Genomic DNA, 17,743 nt, shown 5'->3' on the forward strand with positions numbered 1-17,743 from the left:
TTTCGCCCTGGTCGAGACTCTCCAAACATACACTCATGGCAGGAGAGTATGTGGCTTTTTATGGACAGTAGTTCTTCAACGGGTATAACCATTTCTTTCCGCATATGGTAGGCATTAAACAAACTTTTATTGGGTTTATTCGTCTTCTTGCGACTTGGAAACATTGTATCTCTCGGATATTCTCTTGCTTCAAATCATTCAATCGCTAAGCGCTTTCCATGTTTAAGCATCGTGTGATATGGCAAACTTGGAAGAAGTATTGAATCAGAAATGTAAAGAACATGGTACAGTCCCAGCCTGAATGAACCCTTGAACCGCGTTGAACCAAATCTACCAGGTAGTTAGATTCTAGATTGGCTAAGTTACTTCAGCTTTATCGTTTATAAACCGTATCCTAGATCGTAATCAGACGTTCACTAATGTTGGCATCTTAGGAGTCTTCGTCAATTAGGGTCAACATCACAAGAGGAAGGCAAATCCTCATTGAAACATTTCGCAGCTATGTCAGAGGAGCAAAGCCCCCCCCCCCCCCCCAAAAGTATACAGGGCTAAGGGCTATAGTTCGTGATACCGTCTATATTTTCTTCCTAGTTGACATCGATCAGGAAATGTACCCAGACTAACTTCCAACTGTTGTTCGACATCAGTGTGTAACATCTCTGTCTCTGTCGAAGAAGCGAATCGAAATCTCGGGAAACCCAAAACATCTCTACTTGTTGGGAGCTACTCTGGTTCGCAGTGCCATCAAGCCAATATTCAAGAAAACAACTACAATCAATGAGAGACTCTTCCTAACTCACAGTTGTAAATGTTGGAACCAGTATTTCACTGGCTTGAAGGCTCAATCTCTTTCTTGATAATCAAACTCCACAGAGACTTTTAAAAAATATAAAGGAACAAATTCAGAATCAATGAAACACTTCACTTGGCTGTTAGAAATCGTGGTAGGCTAGGTGCGGTGACTGTTCATCACTTGCATGGGAGTTTGCAATCGATAAATCGGCACGTTTCAAAAGACTTCAAAACCCAAGTTGCAAAAAACTGGTACGATGTTTTAAAGTCCAAGTTACGATCATCACGCTCCACAACTGTGCCACATTTCGTGTTCAGGTCTAGGGTCGTCAAACCTCACAATACAAACTCTACACCCCGCCCCGTACGTCAATAAGCCACATTCAACACTTTCAGCTCTCGGTTTCATTTGTTCTTGGGTAACTGGAAAAATCACGCACAGAACACGCACGTAAGCCTCTTGTGGTTCCCCTACTGGCTCCCTCACAGCCACGTAAGCGAGGCCGTAAGCAGGCGTCCTCGAGAGGGCCCTGATTCGCCCAAGTTGCAGTTCAGCGCTGTTGCCTAACGGAACGCCCTACTATCCAAGCGCGCATACCTAAGCCAAATGCACATCTTCAACCACGATTGATGGCTTAGGCAACCGTGCCATGGCCGCAGAAGTCGAGATGACTTGCGTGGAGTACATTGTAGGCGAACCACCGACAGGGCAGATACGAGAGGTAATCCTGCGTTCAGCAGCAAGATGTAACAAGCGGCATATATGTAGATTGAATTCCCAGGCAGAAAAGACGCCGGTTTCTTTGCATGTACAGCCACGATTGTCCGTGCCTGATTACTTAGCCTTCTCCCACAGCCTCTTTCTACGTTAGCGTCGCAGTCTTATCCCCTGTTTATTAATCACCTCATCTACAGAGGCTCGCCGTAGATTGAAGGGGCCATTCATCAAATGTGTATCCCTCGCCCACGCAGACACAGATCCTCAAGTTCTTCGCCTATCACCAACATCCCCTATAGCCGCCTGCAGTCACCGCCCCCAACACCCCGAATGGCTCCCAAACCCACTTCACCTTCACTACCGTCCACCGGTGTCGGAGCTATGCCGGGTCCGTCCACGGCAGCTCGCGTTTCTTCCCAGCATGAGCGGCTACTCTTAGAACTACTCCCCTTCAAGGAGGCGAGCAAATTCCATGAATGGCTCAACAGCCCCTTTGTACGCGGGTCGTAGAACGAGTTCTACATCGATTTCTTCCGTGCTGGTGGTGGAAGCGGGGCCGGGAGTCCCGCCGGTGCTCCGGAGCCTGACAAAGCCCGCACGGCACAGACGGCGCGTGATGCGCTCAACTCCCGCAAACCAAAGTACCTGGTGTATCACCCGGACAAGACGGGCTGGACCCCAGAGGACCACTACGTGCGCTTCATAATCACCCTTGTCGCCGACAACATGCTCCAGAGCTTATGGTCCGAATCAGAGTGGAAAAAGCGAGGCCTTGACATTGCCAAGGCCGCCTATGAAGTGCTCATCTTCCTCAAGGCTACCTTGTACGCGGATCCCAACCCGCCGAGTTACTCGGCATGAGAATGAACACGAGCATCTTCTTGTTACGACGGTACTTGGGAATGATTGAACGGGAAGGAAACACGGCGCACTCGGCGTTCGGTTATGGCTCTCTTTTTGGGAAACAGGGAACAAGCATTGAGTATTTGAGTTTCTCGTAAGGTTGGCCAATCGCGATGACATTGGCGTCCTCATGGCATCAGATAGTCTAAGATCAGATCATTTAACGACACTTCATAAAATGTCCTTTCACATGTTTTTTTTTTTGTCTTCAGTAAGAGGAAGACAAAAAAAAACAAAAAACAGTAGAACACGTCATATCCTGCTCATGAAAGATGTTGAGACTGAACAAACTCCCGTCCCGCCCTGCACATGAGGTTGAGTTGATGACCGCATTCCGGGAACCTTCACATGGCAAGATGACGACGATGATGGCTGACGTCTGGACAGGAATTCTGGACCGGCAAATACCCCTTGCAATCTAGACTTCTGCTGTAAAGGGACCTATCGTACGTTCATGCGACATCAAAAACTAACACTCTTTTCCCAACGAACCCAGTTCCAAGTATGCGGGCCCGACATATAGTTGGCATGTGACAAAGGGTTCAGAGAGCGAGAGAGTGGGAAAGAAGTAAGTGTAAGATCAGAAACTCCGAGACTGAGCCGCAAACCCCCCTCAACTCCCGACTTGGCACATACTTCCCGAGACGAAACAAGACAACTGCCCCGGCGAACTCTGACGAACCGGCGAGATACACCGAAACAAAAGAGTTGCCATGAAGAGGGGGAAAACCCCAAGCAAAAGAAAAAAAAAAAATTGACATTGAAAATGGAGTTATTTTCTTTACAAACACACCCCCTCTCTAACTTCTCAGTCTCAACCAGGAACCGTTTGCACATGCCGCGAACGATTCCCAAAAAAAGAAAAAAAGAAAAAAAGAAAAAAAGAAAAAAAGGGCCGAAATGTTTGTGTGTACTCTTTCTCTTTTTCTTGCTGTAAAATATGTATCCTCGGCTACATTTGTCGCATTCGAGGCCCTATGGGAGAAAGGGTTGCAAACGCAACAACTTTTTCCAGGGAGGCGGCCTGATGGCGTGTAACCTTCAAATATGCATGGTCCATAAGTTTGCGCAATCAAGTCTTTGACAAACATGTTGCATATTGCAGCATGTATTATTCCAACAGAAACATTAACCAAAGAGACATATGCAGAGTGGTCTAGAACTCGCGTATGCGAGACAAGAACCTCGTAGCGATCAAAGCCCTTGAGCCAAGCGAGAAAGTGATATTGCAACGCTCCCCAGCCGGCCAGACGGAGAGTGACTCCGATATTGCAAGGAGGCTCCAGCTCCGTTCAGCCTCGCTTACGACCATATTTGATAGGAGAAAACAGCGGCTGGGGCGCGAGGGAGGGAAGAGAGGGAAATGGAAAGAAGGGGGGGGTGTGGACGGACAGGTAGAGGAGCGGGATTGTGCAGGACCCGGCTGCAAGTCATTGATGCAAGGTCGACCAACTTTGTCATGTCTTTTCTTCTTTGGCTGTCCTCATCGCCGAATCTTGCCTCTACACTCGCGGCAGCCGTTCTGGCGACGCTCTAGAAAATGCAAGGTAGAGACATCGTTTCGGCAGTGGGCATGTCAGCGGCGACGGCATTGGGGCGGCAGACGACGTGTAGCCACGCAGAGAAGCTCAAAAGAGAGGGGGAGCAAGGGGTATGTGGATGGAGGGGGGGGGAGAGCAGCGGAGACAACAGAGACAAAAACAAAGGGCAAACGTAGCAGATCCAAACAACGGTGTGTATGTTTGGATGTGATGTGATGGCGGTGGTCTAGAAGGGGGAACAGGCGGCGGTTGTGCGGCTCTCAGGTCCCAAACGACAAAAAGTCGGGGTGGTCGCCCGTAAGGATCCGGTAAGATGGAGCCAGGGTTAGACGACCTCCGCATGATTGAGCGGCATTATGGGCTGACCAAGAAGCGGGAGGCGCCTGTGGAAGAGGTTTCTGATGCAGCAGCATCGTCTCAACTCGGGCGTTTCGACCAAGCACTCGCCGCCTTCCGCCTCCACCCTGTCCTCCACCTTGTTCTTTTTTTTCTTTTCTTGTCTCCTGCTTCGAGGGTTGCAACCGGATGCGCGGCGAATGGGCGATCGTATGCGAGAGAGCGGGAGCAGCAGCATCAAGCAGCAGTAGTAGCAGCAGTAGCAGCCCAACGCAAAGTTTCTTCGGGGCTAAGCTATGACTGCTTTCGTGGTCTCAGGGCCATCGACGTGCGTTGTCCTTTTGCCCCGTTCTCCCCGGCCTTGTAATGCAGCAAGGAATAATATAGTAGCATACTAGTAAAGGGGGCAGCGGCAGCAACGGTAACAGCAAGTCGTAACAGCGGGTAACGAGTGACAGAGTGGTTTGCTACGATTGGGCTGGGATGGACGACATGACAGGCGTATACAACTGTCGTACTGCGAAAAGGCGGGTGGACGCGCCAGTAGTTCGTCGATCCGGGCAATCAATCTACGCTTTTCTTAGACTCGTGTTCCTGTTCACAGCCTCGCTTTGGTGCGGGTAAGGTGTAGCAAGCTAGGGTCGGAAAGATATCGACTGATGATGAGGGAAAACATGGGTTCAGGCGATCCGACCACGCTTCCATTCTCATTTCTCATAGTCTCTCCCTAGCAAGCACCCTCTCTGTGTCAATCCATCTAACTGTCTCTATGTCGCTCGGTCACCATGGGCCGACGGGTGACGGCAGAAGTATATATACGGTACGTATGCATGGATGTAGGTAGGTGGTAGATAGACAGACTATCTACTGCTTCATCGCTAGGCTTGGAGTTCCGGAGCCAGGATCTGGCAAGCTGGGCTGTATCTCTCGATTTCCACGATCGTAAGATGGAATGGCGTTATGTTTGGTGATCAAGCGGAGAGACAACTTGGATGAGGCGGGGTAGGGGGCGCGCAAAAAAACAGTGGAAACACTGCCGGCTCCGTCGGTGAGATGTCACTCTAATCATCCTTGGATGCGAGCCTGTGATGCAACACGCCGTCAAAAGGGGGGTGGACGACAATAACTCAAAAATTGTGCGCAGCACAACGACATGCGAGGGCGGGCAATTGTCCACAAGAGTATCGCGTGTGTGTGCACGACTTGATGAAGAAGTAGACTTCCTGGGACCCTGGAGAGCCTGATTGCGGCGCAGAGGGTTATTGATTGACCTGGGATGCTGTCCAAGGGCCAGGAACATCATGATGATGAAGCCGGTCTAGACTTTTGGACTCATAATCGCTATCATAATCGCTACTACATTACGGTGGTACGTAGTATGTAGCAGCAGCAGATATGCGGACCTACCTTGCCGGAGAATAAAGTATTAATTAGTGTGTACGTACATTGTACGTAGTCGAGCCCAGGCAGAGGAGGTTGGGTGGGAATAACTTCAAACCAGCGCCAATGCAAGTGGATGGGGCGGAATTATGTCACCAATTGGTGGGATCGCGGCATTAAAAAATTGACAAGAGGACGTGGTAAGGAATTAGGTCAGAAACTCAATAGAGGCTAACACTTGTGCTGTTCTCGTAATTCCGCACTGAATGGACTTACGAGATGGCAACAGAAGGGCCGCAGTCGCAGGGCTGTGACCAAAGCTCCAGAGGGCCAGGAGAGAGAGGAGGGTGTGCGGCTAGCAAAACGTGCCCAAAGATCTGGGGCTCTAACGGAGGGCGAGATAGTCGCGAAGCGGGATGTGACAGGGGAAGCCTTAAAGAGACGGGGGATTTCCAGTTTAGGTGGGTGAAAAGGAAGGGGAAGTATCGCGAAGTCACTCGATCTCCAGAAATACCTCGTCGTCTTCAGCGCTCTCTCCGCGGTCTCGTCCAGCGCAGGTGCGCTATGGCGGGATTCCCTTCAGGGCGCTTCCAGCCTAGTGTGGATGGTGCAAGTATTGTAGGAAGGGGAAGGAAGAGGGAATAAACCCGCCCCCTCCCCCCACAGAGTGGTGGGCCTCTTTGCCGGCACCACTAGCTGTGCGAATGTACCTTTTGCCCTGTGTGCCTGCCCTGAAGTGAGGTGCCAGTGCAAATGCCAATCCAATGAGCGGCGGGGTGCGTCCCACGGTCCAGCGCTTTGGCGTCCCTGTCCCTGACATGGAGGAAGCCCCCCCGGGGCCTTGGGGGAACTTGGCACGCCGGTGAGCCTGGCAGAGCCTTTGGGGCGTCCCAATTACAGCGCACTTTCCGCTGTACGTAGGTGGGGCCACTCGATCTGACGCCATTTTTTCCTTCGAGAACAAACGGGGCAGTAAAAAGATTTCCCCACGAAAACCCGCCACCCCCAGCAAATCCCCCCCCAGCAAATGCCCGCACAAACAGGAGGACCTTCGGCATCTTAACATCCAGCCATCACGGTCCTCTTCTTCCCCCTAGAGCCTCCAGCCGCATTCGGACTTGTCCGGCTCTAATGACACGACACACGCACACACTCACTCCTTCATCCAAGGCCACCACCACCACACTACTACCTTCAGCCTCTAGAACCCACTCATTTCACTTACTCACTCTGCCACTGTGAGGCGATTGCGCCTACGTATGAGATAGTATAGCTTACCAAGAAGTGGAGTCTCCAGACAGTCTAGCAAAAAGGTTAGGCCTGGGGCCAAGGGGCATTCAGTGCTCTTTTTCTTCACCCGTGTGGTCCGCGTCAAGCCGACATTTGGCCGATCGTGACGATGAAATTTCATGCTCTCGGTGGAGCCGGGCCTTGACCGACCGCTGCTTCTTATCGGTCCTTAACCGCTGAATCTCTGGCTGTGGCGGGTCGGCCTTGAATTTTTGGTGGAGTTTGTTTAGTGTTTTTTTTTTTTTTTTACCCTTCCCCTTATTCCCGCCTCACCAGTCACACTCATACTTGACGAGTCTCGGAATTTCTCTTGGCTAGAAAAAAAAAAAAAAAAACTTCTTGTTTCTGAATCTCGTCAAGTCCGAGGCTGTATTTTATTCTTTTTGGTGGCAAGGCCTACCAAGGGGGCCAAAGGGGGCCAAGAGAGGGTCATTACCGTATTGTCGATTCATGCTCGCCCTATCTGTCGGCCAAGCTCCGGCCCTTGGCCCGGTCTTTCTCCGATGGGGCCCTGCCTCTTACTTGCTACCGTGTAGAAATTGCTCGGCTTAATTCGTCGTTATCTCGGCCACTAGCCGTTCCTATCCTCCACTTCTTCTGTGTCGTCGTCGTTGTCATCATCCTCGCCGCCGCCGCCGTCCTCATCCTCGTCCTCCTTGTCGCGGTCGGCCTGCGTTCCCAGGATCAAATCTTCGCTGCCTTGCCATTGCGGTGGCATCCCGGGAAGTGCCGCATCGTCCTCTTGTTCCCACCCGTATCCCTCGCCGTCGTCATCGCTATCGGGCACCTCGAGACCAGCTTCTGCCAGTTTGCGTTTTGCCCGTGGGGTCGTCGATAGCAGTATCGATGGCTGGCCCAGGTCGTAATGCACGCCAATCAGGCCCGTCTATCACGATAACGTGGAGTGTCAGCCAACACAATCTCCGTTCCTGGATGCTCCGCTTTTACGAAATTATGCCGCATCCGTGACTGCCCAACAAAAATACTGACCGCTTCAACTCTGAACGCTGCTGCGCTTTGCATCATGTTCGGCCCAGCTTTGCCGTCTAGCTTCTGCACGCCGGCAAAGCATACCGTTGACGGACTCTCATCTTTCCAGATCCAGTCTCTGAATAGCACCAACCGTGTAGATATGCCATGTTCCCAAACTCCAGCATTAATGGACGGGATGAGCGTCGGACTGCGCTCCAACTGCATCTTGGTTGCGCATTGTGATAAGACTACCACAGCGCAGTTCCGAGTCGCTGCCAACTTCTGAAGTGCGCCGACGACATACTGCAATGCCTGCAGCCGCTTCGCTGACAGGCCTGGACCTGCATGCTATTAGCAGATGCTCCATAGGGTTGGGCCAATCTGCAGACCTTTGCCTAATAGGGGTGCTTTCCTTCCATCCGGCGCCTTGGGGAAGGCGTGATTCACCAATGCTGATAGCGAGTCGATAATGACTAGGACTGTACTTGCTGGCACAGTCGTTGCTCCAGGACGGCAGAGTAGCGCAACTAGATGAGGGAGGCTTGGACAGGTGTAGTGACTGAAGTTGTCCTTATCTACCGCCTCTGGTTTATCCTCCGTTGATCGCTGGAAGCCCTCTGCTGCCTCAATCACCGAGACGAGCCGCTGCCCGCAGACTGAGTAAGCACAGTCTTCAGAGATACGTCAGCCTCAACGAACTCCTACACAACGTGGTAAATACTCGGATGAACCAACCTACCCACACGGCTCCTTGGCCCTGGCGCAACGCATTTGCAACAAGTTGTATGCTTTAGGAAGAGTTAGATCCGTACTTGATTTGCAAAACTGACAGATCGTGAAAGAGTTTGATACCATACCCTAGAGCAGTCTTGCCTGAGCCCGGCGGCCCCCAGACCTCGGTGACTTGGCCTCGTTGAACACCTCCAGAGCTTTTTGGTTCTGCCTTTTCAGCAAGATTAGAGCACCCGAGGGCTTCATCTAGAAGCTTAAGTCCTGTTGGAACATGCCTCAAAAGATCATTATCCAAGTCTTCCAGCACCTGTGCGGCAGACACAGTGGGCAATCGGTCTATGTCTCGTGAGCTTCAAGGTTCCACTGTAGAATGCTGCCAAAACGTACGCGTGGAAGGAAGATCAAAGCTGGAGATGTCCTCCTCGTGAATGGAGTGATACTTTTCCATATCTAGCACGACGTCCGTGGATTGTTGTCTGTACCTCGGAGTACTCCTGTTAATTCTACTCGACCTGCCTAGAGCCTTAGTTAGAAATTGGAGGAAGGCACACAGTACGCGTGCCTCTATCCACACACACGCGCGACTTCGTACCCACGCCACATGTCACTAGCCACACTGTACTGTGGCTGAGCATGGAGATGTGCAGTAGATGACCACTACTCTTCAACGCAAAGAAGGAGCGGCCATGACACAAAATCGGCACTCAACCAAAACACCATTTGCTACCTAACATTCTGTCTGCCTGGGACCGGAAGCCAATCCACATTGGTCGTTTCCGACTGACACAAGAATTTGCCCTTTCCAATGAGCAATGTGCAAGTGCCAGAATAGGTCAGAATAGCTGTGCGTCACGAACGGAGGCGGTTTGTAACCTCGAAACCGGAGGTTCATCCATAACGAGGTATCCGCGACCTAGCAAATTAGTCAGAGTCACCCATACCGGTCTTTTCTTTGCTTCACGAAACACTTGGCTTCATTTTCCGTCTGCGATTGCGGCCTGCACAGGCAAAAGATACCTATGGGTATGTGTCAGTCTTACCGGCTGGTGTCTAGTCATCCTAGGCATTCATGCCTACCGGTACCGACTTGTTGGAACGTTTTGTGAGAAATTTCACAGACTGCGGGACACATTCGGATGACAAGAAAAGTCGGCACCCAGATTACTTCCCCGGCCAAACGGGTGGAACGTGGCTGGCAGGGTAGTTTGCTCGAGCGCCGCCATCTTGCATGTTCGAACCTCCTACTATGGTAATTCACCAAACAAGTCTATTTCCATGTCGTCCCGGAACATTCTAGGGCCCCTCCGGTTTCACCGTGCCTGCAAATCTACAGTCGAACCATTGCATCTAGCCCTCAGACCCTGAGGCCACGACTACCGCTCCCCTTTCAGTTATTGCCAGGACAAACTTCTCCGTGGTTTCATCGATTTCTCCGGTACCTCTGGTTCAAAAACCCTGCTACTAGTCAAGAAACCCAGACAGAAGCAGGCATTGACTCTTGCTTTGGAGGAGGAGTAATTGAACTGTGGATGGGTCGCCGTCGCCATCGACCATAATTTCGCCGAGAGTAACCTCCAATAGGAATCGACGACAGATGCTTTGATCATGCCCATCAACGCCATTAACTCTCGAGACACTTGCGACGTGATCCCGCGTGGGGCACTGCGGGGTTCGGTATGCCTAGATTGAGCAACTTATTGAATCTTAGGGTCTCCCCATGGGATCCAGGACGATCCCTCAAGGCAAGGGCTATTGTCCGCCCTTCTGGAGGCTGAGTGTAATATCGAAAGCCAGCATGACCTGTCCAAAACGGGCTCTCCTCGGCTCGGAAATCGAGACGGTGGTTTTACTCCACAAAACGCTGCCAGTCTTTTTGGCATGAGCACACTGCAAAGATCCTTGCGAAGATCCGAAGACGTATCCTACCGACAGTGAGGGCCCAAATCGCCCTGCAGTGAGAGCGTGGTTGAGGCTCAAGTTCTCAACAAGAGCACAACCAAGGATCCTCCCGACGAGTATGCTTTCTGCCAGAACAGAAGGTTCGAGGACCGCATGCCACGGTGTCACACTCGCCGTTGGGTACAAGCCCCCACGGTTTAAAACCGTCAGTCAATGCCTGCCGGTTCCATCCCGAGACCCGAGCTCGGGTCTACGGATAATGGTCATCACTTTTTTGGAGGCCCAGAGATAAGTGAATCCTGCTTATTCTAAGCTGGGCGCCGGGCATAAAACGTTCATCTCACGAACTGGGGATATTTGCCAATGTATCCCCAGGTGGCATGGGTGCTTGGTGCATGGGGTTGATAACGCGGAGGGCAAGCGGAGTAGTCTTCATCCGTATTCCTGTTCCGCAAAATATGTGGAGAGCTGATATCGGGGCTCGGGCCAGCGTTTTGCGGCGCTTCAGACTGCCTGAAATCGCTCGTTCACAGGTGCGGTTAACCAAACCGTGTCAGGGCGCGCAACAAGTTGGAAAGTGTGTCCGGTCGGTCTGGCCAGATTTTGTGGCTTCTGCATTCATGTGCGATGCAAGGTACGCGCTTCCCCAGCATATTTCATGTTGAAGAATGTTACCTTTCCTCCACCAGTCAATTGCAGTTCCCCAAGCTTAACCGCTGACATCATCCCTTGAATTTTGCCTTCGGGAGAAAGGGACCGATTGCTTCTAGGGTTGCCCCCCTTTTTTCTCTCCTTATCTTTTCACATGTGAAAGCAACGAGGGGTCTATATGCATTTTAAAACTCAAAACTTTGACAACGGTAGGAAATTCGAGGACGGAGCGATGCCCTATTGAGAGAAGAGTCTCAACGCCCTTTCATCTGTTTGCGTCTTCCTGAGGCGACCAGTACTTGACAGAGATTTCACGGGCGCCACTCACATACCGCCAACTCCGGCCAAACAAAAACTCAGAGCAGTTGGCTCTCCTGTTTGCTTGTGCTCATCGGGCAATCTCGGGATTTCAAACCCCCTCAGAAAATTGGGACTCGGGGGTATAACTACACACCACCTGTTGACTTTCACGCCTATAGGCGTGGCTCTGACTCTCCCCACATCCCATCTGCATTCTCTGTATTGTCCCCCGTAAAACGCCATCCCCGTTCCATTCCCACGGCCCCAGATGTGTCGCCTTTTTTGGGAAGCTGGTTTCAAGCACAGGCGTGCCCTGGCAAGGAAACCTGGGTCTTCCCCCCCCAAAGGACCGACAACACAATACTACGGCAAACCATCTCGGTTCTAGCTCTTTGAGCTATCGCCCTGGCCTCCCGAGGAATATCGCGGGGGTGCTTCGAATCAGAGGCAAGTCTGGGGAAGCTTGGGCAGATCCAGTCTGTCACTGAAGAGCTCGGTTCATTTCCGTTGGACCGCCGAGCCATAAACTGACTCATGCTTGGTTGAGTTTCGTAATGAACTCAGAGGCAACCGCGGCAGCCTCCGGTTTACGCGAGGAACTGAGCGATAGTGCTATCGACAGTATTGAGAAGTCTTACAAGAGAGTCATTCACGCTGACGCTTGTTAACTAAGGCGTTCTTTGATCTCAAAGACATGGAAATCCAGATTTGTACGGCTTTATGGACCTCGTGGCTCCTGCTCGGCCTGGGCCAGAAGGGTTTTGGACATCGAGGAGACCGCGAGAACACTCTTCCAGGGGCAGAGGGTTCGAGGCCGCAGCAGAAACAAGGCCAGCGGGGTTCTCTCCGCCCCGAGTCGAACAATAGCAGGGTCTAACAGCACAGGGTTCTTGTCTCGTTGAGTAAGACAAACCAAACAAGCGTAACTCTACGAGCATCAGAACCATGCATTGCTCTCATTACTCCCGGCAATGCTAACGCCAGCCGTCTCTCGAGGCCCCGCAGATAGAGACCTATTATGCAAGATGATCGTTTCTGCCCCGCGAGCTGTCGGGGATTTTGAGTGTAGCCGGTGGTGACAGCTGTGGTTCGCTCTATGCCACAATGGTGTGATGAGCGTATGATTCTCCCTAATTGCGCCTCCGTTCGAGTACCTGATGACATACCTAGCACCAATTGCAGTAATCATGCTTGACAGCTATGAAGTCTTAGGAGAGCCATCATAAACGTCTCGCCTTGCAGGATAAGTTTTCAGGGGTCGTTGGGAATGTCTTGGCATTACATCTCAGGGCAAACCTCACGAATAGCCGCCAGATCGAGCTGTAACTTGGTCCGATCCCTGGCACATAGAATGGGTAGTCGCAATGGGAGCACTCGGGACCAGAAGCCGATGGCATAGCCGGTCTCCGGCTTTGTACCCGGGAGTATACAAAGCACAAGCAGTTATTTCATCATCGGGAGTGACACAGAATCAGGCGGCAAAGAAAGTGGCTTTGATTTGTAGGTGCCACCTAAAGAGAAGGCCGCCTATCTGTCCTAGTGGCATCCTGATTGCGATACAGTATCTTTGGTTGAAGGCCTGCAGAATTCTCATCGAATGCGATGGACCATTTAAGCCCAAGGTCTGGATGAGTCGCTGATGTTGATAGCCGGGAAGTTGCCGGCATTTCACCTGATGCTTTTCCGGAACAGCGGGTAGTGCATCTATCAGACGTACCAACCAGCCAGATCGGGGCGTGGAGAAATCTGGGGGCCGGGATGGAGGTGTGTGTAGCGGGAACAACACTTTGAAGCGTTCTTTCGAGATACCGTCGCCAAGTTGTTTATCTGGTCATTGGAGTCTTTTGACAAATACACATGCCAAATTCTCGACGCTGTGACCCTATTAGCGAGACAAAGCTTTGTTCTTTGGAACCAGGCGTTGCCGACTGGTGCATCATTCTGTTCTGTCTCTAAATTTCACCACCTATCTCCAGATGCTCTGGGCGTTGCACTGGCGAGGAGCCTGACTCAGTTCAACACGCAAGAGCATCGGTTTCGTTCTACATCGGAGTCACAGCATACATCAGACCAACGACGCGCGGAATACAGCCGGAGTTTGCTGTCCGGCGAAAGCCAAGCAACGTGATAGCGCGAAAGATGAGTCTGGGGGATGAGAGATCCTGCAGTCCCCGAATCTTGGTACAGAGTCGTTGGGGCCTCCCCCGGAAAATCCAAATGAAGCTTAGCGATTTGACAGCTCGGGGGATCGACTGTACCTAGAAGGAAGGTCTGGCCCCAAAAAGGCAGTTGAGTGAAGGGGCTACCTGACCAGCCGAGAACACCAATATACGATTGCGGACCTGCCGCTTGAGGGAAGGGACTTATGAGCTGAGGAGGTGGCGTCGGGTTGAAGATCAGAACCCCTCCAGCACCAATGAGAAGTGTGCGCAAGAAGAGGGCGTGATAGCGATATTCCAAGACTGGAGCCTTATGTGGTGGTTTGAGTATGCGATAACCCCCCACGTGCTTCCCGTTTGCATCATGGGGGCGGCGACACATCCTCTGTGCAAGTGAGGGGTCCTTGCAGTTGGTAATTACCACTCGGGTCATAATAAGACCTTGTCCGGGGTCTTGGAGGCCGAACCCCTGACAGCTTAAGCACCCTTTTGGTCACCGTGGATTCTGTGAGGAAAACCGTTCCCGCCTATCCGTTGCAGACTCCTAATACAGAACAACGAACTGACTACACCTGGTAAATAAAAAGCCCCGGACTTGTCGGAGACCTGGCAAGAGCAGAAGGCAAATTGCCAAGGTGAAAGAAGACCCTTGGTCCCGGACGCCCGAACACCGATATGGGGATTCGGTGACGCGGCTTTGAAGACGCCGGTGAGTGAGGCTCACCATGGCTCATCTAGAGAAACATGAATTTCGTGGGTACCCGCAGACCGAGGAGCGCGAGCGAAAGAGTGATGAGCCGAGGGTCAGAACATCCATTTGCCCTCGGTCAGTCACTACCGAAGACTACCGAATGACAAGAGTATCCGCCAACCCTGTGTCCGGCCAGTACAGGTCCCAAGGGACGGATATCCAGACAGGGCTGGGGTATACAACCAGACAGGGAACGACAAGAGTCGCCCCAAAAAATCAGCTCAGGCGGCTTTTACGGCTTATCTTTTGCGAATCACGTCGTCTGGTCTCACACTGACGAGCGCTGAAGAAAGTCACGATGCGGAAATTTGACTCGTCCACACCACACGAAAATGGACCTTTTTTTTTTTTTTTTTTTTCCTTCTGTCGCGCTTACCGCGTAGTGGAGCTACAGAGAACCCAACTGAGACATTTGGAGAGACAGTGAACGACGTAAATAAATCTCGGGCAAGGTTGGTTTTGCCCAGAATGAGTCGGCTGAGGAGTTGATGGTGTTGTCGGGCAGTTCTGGTGACCAAGGAAGTTGGCGACGTTGCGGTGAAGGAAGGATGAGGTTGATGGTCTTGGGTCTGGTGTGTCTGGTGATAATGGCGCCTACGGACTTCTTCCGTGGCTCTCAGAATGGAAAATTGTCGCACACAGCATGGTCGTCGGGATTCGGTACCGCCTCCAACCCTCTTATCTCGAAAAAGGGGGGGTGGAAGTGGAGGGGCTAAATGGAATTTGGCAGACCAGCGCCCCCACACCACCGAGGGGCCCCCGCGGAGCTGCGAATGGGCTCGGAATTGTGTTCCATGGCGTCGTTAAGGACGGACTAGAAGGTCGGATTTCAAATGAGGTGCTTGTGCGACGGTCTTCGGACGGTCGCCCGCCTCTAGAACCGACACTTGCCAAAGTAAGTAACAATGCAAAAAAAGACACACGGATTCGATTTGGGCTTGGCCTGAAAGATGATAGCACCCGTTTAAATAATCTGATATGGCAAACTTCGGCATGCAGTACCTAGAGCAGAAGGAGAGTGGCAGCAACGAAGCAAGCATAGGTCAGTGTTTCCCCACCCCCGCGGGGCGGCCTCATCTCGCCGTGAGCTGAGGAAGTCGGGTCGCGGCGCCGTATCAGCTCGCGCGGGCTGTCTCGTTTACTGTGATACGGCCGACATAAGAGACAGTTCTTTGGTTGCACGAGAACCAACCGCAGGCTTGTACAAGGAGTAGGCTGGGCAGAGGATGGGTTAGATGAATCTAATTGGGCTCTCTGGAGATGCACTTAGACTTGTGGCCGCGCATATGCCGGGGCAATACAGAGAAGCATGCAATGACATTGGCCTTCATGGACACGCGACAACTGGCATGGACGATCCCGGAGACGAGCTGAGGCAAGAGTTTACTGATGTTCTCTTCTCAGCTGATGCTCGCAAGATGAGAGCGTGACTGGGTTCCCCGTGGAGATGGAGCGGGCGATTCTTGTTGGGCGAGGTCTCCCCCAGATTTCTTTTTGTCAATAAATGCAGGCTCCCGCGGGTCAAGCCAAGTCTCTACACACCCCCCCCAGGTCCCACGGGGTAAAATCTGGCGATGAGGAGAAGTCCGGATAGGATTGTGCCATAGGCGAAGATAACAGACGGCGTAATGTGTGACGAGGGTGGCCCTTTTGGTCTGCTAGCTTTTCGTTTCTTTTCCACCTCCATCCGTGTCTCTCTCATAGTCTGACTCCCCCGAACAGCTTTCTCCAGGGCTTGGCGGGCCAATCACAGTGGCGGACGATGGCACAAGCTTGATATTATTACGACTAAGCCACCACCTCCCTCGCCTCACCGCCCCGCGTCCGTCCACACACAATGGTTAAGTCAGGCTCAGGGTCGTGAGAGTACAACCGGGGACTGGGCTGGGGCTAATCTCGGCGGCCTGGGGAAAGGAAAGCGGGATGGCAGGCATGGAGGCAAGGTATTTTTTTTTTTATATTTTATTTCGGAGGTGCCCACGTTGCACCAGGGCCTCGTTCGATCTACCACAATGGACTTTGCCGGAAACAGGAGGCACGTGTCGGTAGTAGACCGAGAAGTGGCCCGAGTGGGAAATTTGAGTATGGGGAAGTGAAGTGAGGTAAAAAAGCGAGCGAAAAAAAAAAATAACAGCGACGAGTGGGAATAGCGGCGGCGATACGGATACGTTTTGGGTGGATAGGGCATTATTGCGAATGAGGCCGAGGAGAGACCACGGCCAGGCTAACGTGAGGCAGGCATTCCCACTTCATTACGCCAGACCAGACTAGAACGAGATCAGGAAAAAGTCTTTTTTTTTTTTCTTCCTTATTTTTTTCCGCCTCCTTCTGTGTCTCTCGTGGGGAGAAGGATCCCTACACGTAAGGCATGGAGAAATGGTGGAATAGTGCACATCCGGCTAACTGGAGACCTCTCTCATGATACACACAGGCTCAGCTGGATGGATACTGCTGGTTCATAGTCATACTGCATACGGCGGTATTCTGGAGACAGGAGCTGGAAGGCAATGCCTCCCTGCCACAATCAAACTACGCAATACAATTTGCGTCTTTGTAGCCATAGGGACTCCAAGCCAAGGTAACTCGGACATTACAGATACGATACTCTGACAAAAGATTGCATCCCGTTGCATAACAAGCAGCACAAGCGAAGCTAATGATTAGCACATCGCATCCAGTCGTTCCGCCCATAGTCAGAGGTTAGAGGAAGGGCAAAAAAAAAAAAAAAAAAAAAAAAAAAAGGTACCTTACATTGTGGCTCTCCTCCCTCGTCCCCCCGGCCTGTTGCAAAACCAGGGCGATATCTACGCCATTTCTCTCCCGCGTAGTCGACACTCAGGTACCCTGCCTCGAAAGGATACGTACCAGCGACCCCGGGCTGGCCACGTCTAAGGAGGATAAAAAAGATACGTAGCGATCCCTCCGGGAGAGCAGAGCACGTCCTCTTGGCTTTTGCAAGTGGAGAGGAAATAGTGGGGGATGTGAGTACCCCTTCTTGCACACGCCCCTCAGCTTCTCCGAGGCACACCCCCCTCTCTTCCCCTTTCATCCGCTCCAGAGAGTCAGTCGTTGCTGAGACACACCCCCCTTCCCCCCCATCCCACCCACATGTTCCTTGCTGTAGCCTCTGCCACAAAGCCTTGGCCTGGGGCATTCAGGAAGAATTCTCTCACATCCTCGCTGTACGCGCTCTTGGAGGGGCTCTTTCTTTCTCACACCCGGTCTTGATCTTTCACAGGCTGATGCTATTGCTACTGCCGCCGCCCACCCCTAAAACAAACCATCCCTACCGGTTACTGTGACTTGGCTGGCGCTCCAA

At 52.0% G+C, this 17,743-nt stretch overlaps 2 protein-coding genes across 2 annotated transcripts; one reads left to right on the forward strand and one right to left on the reverse strand.

The window, feature by feature from the left end:
- Nucleotides 1-1,840: 1,840 nt before the first annotated feature.
- CTRU02_212143 (uncharacterized protein) lies at nucleotides 1,841-2,371 on the forward strand (the record flags this gene model as incomplete). Its single annotated transcript, XM_070205782.1, has 2 exons — nucleotides 1,841-1,969; nucleotides 2,021-2,371. 2 exons carry the CDS (start codon nucleotides 1,841-1,843, stop codon nucleotides 2,369-2,371), a joined length of 480 nt encoding a protein of 159 aa, XP_070060595.1.
- Nucleotides 2,372-7,531: 5,160 nt separating this feature from the next.
- CTRU02_212144 (rad55 protein) lies at nucleotides 7,532-9,112 on the reverse strand (the record flags this gene model as incomplete). The annotated part of the gene is made up of 6 exons (XM_036725026.2): nucleotides 7,532-7,846; nucleotides 7,951-8,273; nucleotides 8,322-8,603; nucleotides 8,668-8,720; nucleotides 8,790-9,000; nucleotides 9,052-9,112. 6 exons carry the CDS (start codon nucleotides 9,110-9,112, stop codon nucleotides 7,532-7,534), a joined length of 1,245 nt encoding a protein of 414 aa, XP_036583191.2.
- Nucleotides 9,113-17,743: the final 8,631 nt, after the last annotated feature.

Source organism: Colletotrichum truncatum, assembly GCF_014235925.2.
Source record: "Colletotrichum truncatum strain CMES1059 chromosome Unknown Contig_0008, whole genome shotgun sequence".
Classification (NCBI taxonomy): Eukaryota; Fungi; Ascomycota; class Sordariomycetes; order Glomerellales; family Glomerellaceae; genus Colletotrichum; species Colletotrichum truncatum.